At 48.8% G+C, this 9735-nt stretch overlaps 1 protein-coding gene across 3 annotated transcripts in view; it reads right to left on the bottom strand.

The window, feature by feature from the left end:
* Window positions 1-411: 411 nt before the first annotated feature.
* SNX1 (sorting nexin 1) overlaps window positions 412-9735 on the bottom strand; it is a 38138-nt gene continuing 28814 nt past the window's right edge. For all 3 annotated transcript variants that reach the window (XM_005894530.3, XM_070378061.1, XM_070378063.1), the window contains exons 9-15: window positions 8393-8506; window positions 8089-8182; window positions 6793-6998; window positions 4242-4385; window positions 3305-3385; window positions 2746-2817; window positions 412-2103 (exon numbers count right to left, since the gene is read on the bottom strand). In XM_005894530.3, the coding sequence (XP_005894592.1) occupies window positions 2053-2103; window positions 2746-2817; window positions 3305-3385; window positions 4242-4385; window positions 6793-6998; window positions 8089-8182; window positions 8393-8506 (762 nt within the window). In that variant the 3' untranslated portion in view covers window positions 412-2052. The remainder of the gene's footprint in view (window positions 2104-2745; window positions 2818-3304; window positions 3386-4241; window positions 4386-6792; window positions 6999-8088; window positions 8183-8392; window positions 8507-9735) is intronic.

Here is a 9735-nt window from a genome sequence, read left to right as displayed (position 1 = left end):
CGTAAGGAACAGCACCAGGACACCTGACACCATTTAAACGGCGAGCAGGGGTAGATGACAGCATTCCGTCAGTGTCAGCGTGACGTCAGCATTATACTTCCTGCTTCTGACAAGTGGTTACGGTTATAAATTATGAGACGAAGTCCTTTTTCTTAAGGAAAGGCTTACTGAAGTTTTGGGGTAGAGGGGTAACAATATCTACAACTGACTCTCAGTGATTGAGAAAATACAACATATAAATACAGATGAAGCAAATTGTCAGTCATAATGCAAATGGGGTAAAATATAAGCACTTGGTAAGTGGGAGTTCTTCGTGATATTCCGGTAACTTTTCTGTAAGTTTAAAATCATATTAAAATTCTAAAAGTTCCCAAACCAACCAGCAATCCAACAACAAGGGATGAGTCAGAATTATGGTACAGTCACTCTATTTAAAATTACAGAGCGTTACAAATAAACATCTGTGAAAATACATAACAAAATAGAAAAAATGCTTATAGCTTATACAGGGTTGAATGATGAAAGCCGGATACAAAGTATTTTATGTGTCCATTATTATAACTAAGCAGAGCAAGCACATAAGTAAGATTGGAAGGGTAATATCAAAGGTGGTAATAAGGATATTAGGGGAAGGGAGAGACGAGTGACTTTTTCTTGAAAAAAAAAAAAAAAGAAAAAATCAGCATATTGAAAAAAATACTTGCCAGCATAGGCACTCCCTCATCCGGCAGGTATGCTGGAGAATACTGGAGATGAGTGCTATTGACTGCCTTCTCTTGCCTCAGGCTGCCCCTCCCCAAACCTTGACACCTATCCCTCACCCCAAGAACAGACACTGGGTCTGGAGCGCCCTCACAAGGGCATCTGAGGGTGGTGGGGCTAGGAGTATGAAGCTCCTCTGCAGGCAGTCTGCCAGCCCTGCCCCACACAGTGGCTTCAGTCTGCTCTGAGCAGCGAGCTGAGCAGCTGTGGACGCAGCTGAGGGGAAGCCCAGCAAGGGCACATCTGAGACTGGGCCTCCCTGGCCAGGCCAGCACAGAGACCCCTTTGAATGCCCTTGGCTTGTGCTCACAATACCAGGGCCTCTTGCCGACATGCTCTCTCCTGGGCATAGACCGTAAAGCTTCTTGGAACTCAGAAGGTTTAGGAACTCTGGGATGACTTTATCTCAAGGCAGAGTGCCTGGTTCTGTTGTCAGTGGGGTGAACTGTTAAGTCCTTATCAGTCCTTTACATTTTTAACATAAACCAGTCTACTGAGCACCTGCTTTGATAGGTGGCAAAAAGAAGTTCGGAACACAAGGCTTTGCTATCAGAAGGCAAACTCTCAGAGAGCCCTGGGCAGCTTAGAGAAACAGGGCAGGAATAAAAATGAAAGTCTGCCTCCTTTGCGGGAGAACTGGTTTTGTTCCTCTTATTATAAGAGACGTGTTTAAAACTCCTTCCCTAAAGAAGCAGGAGTAAGAGTTACTAAGAGTCCCTCAGAACAGGCAGCTAGGGTAGAGAGAGCAAAGGAAACCCCAGTCCTGTGGAGGAGCAGGAGCCAAGGCCCACGAGCTCCTGTGGAGAGGAACTCATTACACAACTCTCCCTGGCACTTCTTGTTTAGAGCTGCTTCCCAACTGTTCCCCAGCCTAGAGCAAAAAGCACCACCATTCTCAGTCATGTGACCCGATTTTAAAGTATTTTATTACATAATCTTTTCATGGCACCGTCAGGAGTAACAGAAAACGTTATCCCCAGTTCCTAACCACATCCTGAAAAATATACATTTGTATTTATATATTTATATCAATACTCCACCCCATCCCCTAATTCCACCACCTAGTATAGGACTTTTGCTTAAAGCAAGAAACTATTCCTTCAGGTAAGAAAATATATATGGAAGCTAAGTGAAGTAACGGTTAGAGAGACTGGGGACAGCGCGGTCGTGGGGGCAGGAGGGAAGGGGTGAAGTCCAGGCTAGGCAGGATGCATCACTGGGCCCGGCAGAGGTGGAGGACAGTGTATAAAAAGGCAGCGTCAGGCAGGTGGCTCTGGTGTCCTCGGTCCATTAGGAGATGGCCTTTGCCTCAGGAAGGAAGGCTTCCCAGTACTTAGCCAGCTGCAAAGAAGTGGGATCAGTAAGCAAGTGCTCCCATCGAGTGGCAGAGCCTGAGCCTGGAAGGGGAGCAAGCCAAGGCACTCCCCCAAGTGCCCTTGGCCAGCACAGGGAGACCATTTCCTCAGCCTGGCCTAGGCTGAGGCCACGCTGAGCAAATGGGTATGCCGAGAGTGGACCCTGGGACAGACTGGCTGGCCAGCCACACTACCCTTACCTCTCTAGACTGAAGGAAGCATCAAGTACAAGGTCTGAAGACAGTCCTGGTTCTGCCCCAGAGGAAGTACCCCCGTGGGGGCCACAGCTTGGCTCAGGTCAGTCAGCTCCTCACAACAGGGTCATTGTTCCACATACCGATTGGGGCCTCAGCCTCAAGAGGGCTAGGTGGTATCAGGGGGTTACAGGGAGAGTAGAGTTGGGGTTTGTCCTTAAAAACTAACTCACTGTAGGATTAGGGCTATCCTGCTTATTAGCAAAAGACCCTACTGGATGCTCCACATTACAGAAACAGGACTTATGTTCAATTATTGATTAAGCAGGGTCCAGACCCCTGATGTATGCCAGACCACCCTGTCACCAAAGTCTCAAGTATGCAGCTGGCCCAAGCAAGCAGGAGAGGAAGAAAGCCATGCACAAGTTACATACCTGCTGCTGTGAATACAGGAGTGTCTCGAGGTACTTGATCACGTGGTTTCTGAAGTCCCTGGATTTCTCTTTCTAAAGGAGACAGGATTCTACACTGACCATCCTGACAGTTGCTCCTTCCCCTCTTGACAGGATGGTGATGTTTTTGCTGACCAAGGCTGAACACAGCCTCAGAAAGGAGAGGCAGCAGCTGGATTAGCTACAATTTCCAGCCCAATAACCTCTTGCAAGGCTTTCTTGAATGGTGGCAGGGTGGGAAAGCGAGGAGAAAGGACAGGGGAGCAGAGGGGTTATGACAGGGCAAGCTTTGTTTTGTGTCTAACTGCTCTGGTCCAGCAACCAGTGGAGGACAGCCACTTTGCCTCAGGAACAAACACACAAACGTGAGCGCGCACACACACACACACACACACACACACACAGCCATGCTTGTTCACAGTAACTGCCAAGTCGCTGGCACTGCCGTCTGTCTCCCTACTCAGTAGAGACACGGACAAAACCAGTACCACCACTAAACCAGGCACTGCACACTGGTGAGAAGGAGGGTCTTCTATCTTACCTCAAACCGTATCACTTCTTTTCGGACCACAGTTGAAATCCTTTCAAAGTCCCTTTCATACTGAGTCACCCGAGACTCCCACTGGGAAGAAAGAGGAAAGAAAGGATCCCTTAACATATTATGGAGTTACTATTAAGTCTTTACCTCTGAACAGCAACTGTGTATCTGAGACCTCAATTGGTCATTTGTTTGTCCCTCTGGGTAAGATTAGATATGGAGATTCCACAGGTAATCCAGACTCCAGTAGAGGTCACCTCTGGAACTGGCTGGGAAACAGGTGCCATGTGTCTCAGGCCAAGTCTGGTTCCTAAGAAATCTAGTTCCCCAGAGGCTCCAGTTCAGGTACTTGCCAGCAAGGCTGGGAGGCCCAGAGAACTGAATTTAGTTCTCACCGGAAGGGCACATGTGAATCACCTTGGAGCTTTTCAAAGACCCAGGCAGGACTGCTCCTGCAGAGATTCTAATTTGGCAAGTGTGGGTGGAACAGGAGAGGAGGAGGAGGGCCCAATCTCAGGGCAGACCCTGGGCCATTCGCAGCAGCTTTGCTGGCCACTGCCCTTTAGACCACCCCACTCCAGTAATTTTGCCTAGAAAATCCCATGGACGAAGGAGCCTGGTAGGCTGCAGGCCATGGGGTCTCGAAGAGTCGGACAAGACTGAGCGACTTCACTTTCACTTTTCACTTTCATGCACTGGAGAAGGAAATGGCAACCCACTCCAGTGTTCTTGCCTGGAGAATCCCAGGGACGGGGGAGCCTGGTGGGCTGCCATCTATGGGGTCGCACAGAGTCGGACACGACTGAAGTGACTTAGCAGCAGCAGCAGCAGCAGTCCTTTAGACTCCATTAGTTCTCTTGCCTGCTGAGGGGTTCTAAGCAGCTCAGTGGGGTGGAACCCGGACTCACTCAGGAGCCAGAATGTCCCTGCAGTGGCTCACCTCTACAATCTCATCCTTGGCCTGCTGCAGCTTGTCCGGCTTGTTGGCCCACAGCAGCCGAGCCTCAGCCTCCCGCTTCTTCTGCAGGGTGGTCTGAGCATCCTGCCAGCGCTGCCACGTCTTCATGCGCTGGTCAAAGGCGGCCTGTAGGGGTGAAGGTTGGGGAAAAGCACAACCAGCCCTTCAGGCGCTCTGCTGGCTCTGCCTTGGGGGGAGGGGGCTCTCCCAGCGGCTGTGCTGGGGAAGGGCCGAGCAAGGGCAGGTTCCACAATCTTGTGTTAATGCCCAGCTGGAAGTTTAACGTCCAAAAGCACAAGCCTGGGTAAGACCTCTCTCCAAGGCTCCAGTAGACCTGCGTCATGCTGCTCCCAAGGCTGGATGGCCCAGGGCAAGCAGGTGGTCTGATGCCCATACCCAATCTATCGCTTTCAAACGGACTCCCTGAGATCAGTCAGTTCATGAGTCTACACACTTTCCTTAAATGCCTGCCCTGTGCCAAGGGCTAAGAATATAGTAGGAAATGAAACACATAGGCCTGCTTTCATGGAGCTTGAAATCTAACAGGAAAGCCTGACATTGTATTACTAACTGCCAATAAGTAATCCTAAGAATGCAGAGTACAGAAAAAACAAGCAGAGTACTGCAAAAAAACACTTGGGGACCTAGTTGAGCCTGGGAGACACGTCAGAGAAGACCAACCTAAGGAAGCAAACTCTATACTGACACCCAAACAATATACAGGGTGAGCTTGACAGATCTCCCCACCACCTTCAGCTTAACAGATCTTTATACTAAGTAAACATCATCTCATCCATACATTCAACTGCTCGCGGCTATCAGGGCCTTCAAGAAGCTCTCCGAAGTCCATCTGCTGGTCTTCCCTGTTTTCAGTTCCTTGATCACAATCAGCATGTCCAGAGGATGCCTGTTGGGCTAACCAAATCATCCCGCACCCCCACTGGCTCTGTAGGCTTCAAGAGGCTGGGATGAAAGGCCTCTGCCTGGGGCAGCCTCCCAGCACCGCTCCTTCTGCTCCCCTCCCCTGTGAGAGTTCCCTGGATGTTTTCCAGGCCTCCTTAGTTCAGGCCTTTGCCAAGACTTGAACCTCAGGGAGTGAAAGGACACCAAATTTATCTTCCCCTGCATAGTCACTGCTGCTTATCTGCCATTTCTAAACAGCTGAATAAAGGATCAGGTAAGGTGTGACCTCAAATCCAACCTAAAACCCTAGGCTAACTGTGGTACAGCTGCAGGTTTCAGCAGAGAAGTAACATCTGTTCATCTCTCCAGTCCCACTGCCAGCACATGACCACAAGAAGGGCAGGTGGGGTCTCTGAGAAAAGACCAGCTTGCAGTTCTGGGCACTAAGGCGAGCTGCCTCAATGAGGCCTCCCTCACCCCTCTCCATACAGGGTTCCTGGCCTGAGGGTCATACCCAAATGCTGAGCTCTCCAGAAGCCCCAGACAACACTGCTCTCTGAAAGCATCCCCAGAGAGAACCCTTCCCTGGGGTGGCTTTCTAGTCTAAGTAGTCTGACCTGTCCCAAGCATGCCAGAACAGGTTATTTTTCCAGCCTCTTATCACTCTGGAGTTAGCAGCAAACCAAACAGCAAACGGAGAGGACAGTGAGCAATCTTACAGACTATATTAAGCAACTCTATCACGGAGAAAATGAGTGCTGGGGGCAGCGTGGCTCCTGACAATGCAGGAGCTCTCAGGCTGGGGAGAGCTCGGGGATGGGGGGAGAGATAGAGTGTTTGTGTGGCTCTGTTCCAACTCAGAGGCTCAGATGTTCTGGTCCCAACCCGGATCAGGCAGATTCAGGCCCTATTAGGGCAGGTGCCAGGTTCCCTCTTGGCTCCTTCCTCTGTCTCAGAGAGGCCATGCAAGAGCTAATCTCACTGCCCAGTGAAGCTTCCTCAGCCATTCTGAAAGATCAGGGAACCAGAGTGCCTTGGTCACCAGAAGAGAAGGTGAGGTGCTTGACCTGAGGGGCAGGCTGCAGTCTTGTCACCAGTGTGGTCAGCACAGCACAGCTCTGGTGACAAGCTCCCTCAGCCCCCTGGCCACACTCCTCCATGCAGCAACACACTAGTTGTGTGTAGTTACCTGGTAGCCCACACTGGAGGGAAAAGTGGAAGCCAGCAAGAGCTCTTACTGGGGCCAAGCTGCCGCATACTGTTAAGAAGGCAAAGACCAGAGGTCTGAGGAAGTCACAGCTCCAAGGGGCCCAGACCTAGGCCTGGAACAGCCTTGCTTGAAGAAAGGAATATGGGATGCTGTCCAGCTTCAACAATAAGGAAGGGCCTACTTGGAAATTCAAGAGTGGTCTTTTCTTCAAGCTGATTTAAAATACTGGCTGTGGGCCTCAAAATGACTCAGAGACAACTAAGAGTTTAATGGATGTTTCAGTTCACAAGATACTTTTGAGAGTAGAAAAACTATACCTATTTCAAGCTATAATGGATGAAACCATCTTGAGAAGAAGAGCAAAGGAAAAGACAAATTAAATCCAGTGGAGGAAAAAGAGGAGAGGAACGAGATGCTTACGCGGACTATGGCCAGGAGGCGAATATAGTCACTCAGGAGCTCCGCGAGGAGGAAGAAGTCATTGTTGGCCTGTTCCTGGTGGAGCTGCTCGATCTTTTCTTCCACCTCAGCCAGCTGGGAGAGAGCCCGTGACAGTGCTGTGTTGTCCTCAGAGCTCCCAAGCATGGCGAGACTCTTGGCAAACTGGGCTGTGTTTAGCGCTAGCTCTGGAAGGAGGAAGACAGCAGAGCCTCTGATCTCCCGAGGAAGAGGGACAAGTCAGCTGGCACTCTCCGGGTGCCTGAGCTATGCTGGCCCCCGCGTGTCTGGCAACCATGGGCTCTGCAAATCTGGTCACTTACATTAGAGCCAACTGAATTCAGAAAGCGAGGGTGATGCAGCTCGGGCACACGAGCAAAGAGAGTGCCTGCTGCCCTCAGTTTCCCTAGGTTAAGCTTACTTGGATGGAGCAGTGCTGATGCTCCTGGAGAACCAGGGGCCAGTTAATAGAAACAGGCCAATGGCACAGTTCTGATTTTCACATTAGAGCTCACAGTAAGCAGCCTGCCTGCATGAGAGAGAGTGTATGTACACACTGCATAGTCTTACGTGCACCAGAGCAGAACAACTTTCTGTGAAGAGCCAGGTATTTTAACCTTTGCCGACCACATATGGCTCACTCTCCTTGCTCCCTTCCCCCACCCTTCCACCCCATCTCTTCAAAAATGTTAAAAACCACTTACAGCCACAGTAGTAGGTCCATGACCAATATGTCTATGACTAGATATGACCCAGGGGGCTGGGTCATATTTTGCCAACCCTTACATCTAATGGTTTTCTGCCTGTTTAGACTCCTGATTATCAGCATGTTTAAAGCACTCAAACTTGGCAAATTTCACTAGCTCTTAAGCAAATCTCACCAGAGAAAGGTGAAGAAGGGTTAGGAGACATACATGGTTTCCCACATTTACATATTTCTCATTGGACCATGTAGCTAAGGCATGTAGCATCGTTTTGGATATAAGCCACCAACTCAATGCCACCAACCAAAGCCCACAATCCCAGGTCAAGCTGTAACTGGGATGGCTTCTCTGCATTCCTCCCGGGTAAAGAGTACAATGCCTTCAGCAGCAGAGGCATGTTTCCTGTCAGGAGACGCAAGGCATTATCTCTTTGATCAGAACATCAAGGACCAAGTGGGTTGAGAATTTCAACTTGAACGGCTGAGAGGTTTGGGAACAACATGCCCTCCCATCTCTAGCTCACTGGAGACATCAGCTTCCCCCCAGCTCCAAGTGCATGTCAGAAGCTTGTTACCTTTCCTGTGGTTGACTAGAGTTTCTACAACGGCATGCAGTTTCCGTAAGCGCTGCTCCTCACACTCTACCTCCTGGAGCTTCTCCTCAAACCACTGAAACACACAGGCCCAAAGCTTTAAAGGAGGCTACTCATCATACAGGTGTAGAGCTGTCTTTTCCTTAGCAGTTTTTTTCTTCTTTTTTAAGGGACTGAATTATTGTAAAAAGAAAGTCTCTAATCTCAGAAATTTCAAGACTCCTCAAGGCTTCTGACCCATAACCCTGAGGGGGCTGGGGAAGCTGAGAGGCCCAGTGCTACTCACAATGTCAGATTCATTCATCTTGATGGTCATTTTGCTGACCGCATCTGTAGCTTTGTTGAACATCTTGAGGAGACCAGCGCCACTCAATGTCTGGGTACCCACAGCACGTGGCAGCTACAAGACCAAGAAGGCGGGGTGGCAAGTTATCTGCTGCCCCTATTTTAGGTTCAGAAGAATTAGTATCCATCAGATGTCATGCCCCAAACTTGCCGAATAAATTATCTGAACTGTAGGCTATTATTTTCAAGGGCAGTTAGACAAATCCTTAACTAGCAATGTGGAGAGAAAAAAAATCAAAGGACCATATTAAAGAGAATCAGCAAAATTGTCAGCTTTTGATACTGTGTGCAGAAAGACAGGCAGTGTGTGTTATGTGGCCAGGTGACCTCATATTGAGATTATCTGCCTACCCAGGCATGAACTGCTTAAATACCAAATGCTTTTGTTTAAAAGTTAAAAGTTCTTTGTGGATGCATACTCACACACAGCTAGACTTAAAATCTTGAGAGACACTTTGAAGCTGTAATTCCATTCGAATTTTCCTCAGGGAACAAAGGAGCATAATAGATTGAGGCTACTTTTATGGACATCTAGTTTAGTCAAGCATGCCAAATACTTAGAAACAATTTGACTAGTTCAGTCTTCCCACTCCTTTCCTAAGGTATGAAAAGGATGCTGGAGAATCCATAGTATATGTAGTATACCACGCTGAACAATTAAGATTTTAGTGCCCAGGACTCTTGAGAGTTAAGACTCAGGGCCATTTTGCCCCCAGGGGACAGCTGGTCATGTATGGAGATAATTTTGCTTACTAAAACTGGGGACAGGGGACTTCCCTGGTGGTCCAGTGGCTAAGACTCTGTGCTCCCAGTACAGGGGACCCGGATTCGATCCCTGGCCAGGGAACTAGATCTCGCATGCTGCAATTAAGAGTTCACATACCACTACAAACGATTCCACATGCTGAACTAAGAAAAATACTGCCAAAACTAAGACTCTGGACACAACCAGATAAAAAAAAACCTGGGGACAGGAGGTGGGGGAGGGTACTGGCATCTAGTGGTTAGAGGCCAGGAATGCTGCTAAACCAACAATGCACAGGACATCCCCACAACAAAGGATGATCCAGCCCAAAATGTCAACAGTGCCACTGGAGATAAACCCTGCTCTACGGCAGCAGGCGGGTATGAGGGCATGAAAAGGAAAAATGGATTTAGGAATCTCAGAGAACTAGGATTTAGAGCATTAGACAGAATTTTTAATTAAAGAAGTTCATTTTGGTGGGCAACCCATATACTTAGTACCATTTTCTTATTTTGAGTCATATATACAATATGCAAATT

The sequence above is a fragment of the Bos mutus genome, chromosome 10 (assembly GCF_027580195.1).
Source record: "Bos mutus isolate GX-2022 chromosome 10, NWIPB_WYAK_1.1, whole genome shotgun sequence".
Lineage (NCBI taxonomy): Eukaryota > Metazoa > Chordata > Mammalia > Artiodactyla > Bovidae > Bos > Bos mutus.
Note: the sequence above shows the minus strand (reverse complement) of the source record. Positions and strands in the feature narration are given on the sequence as shown.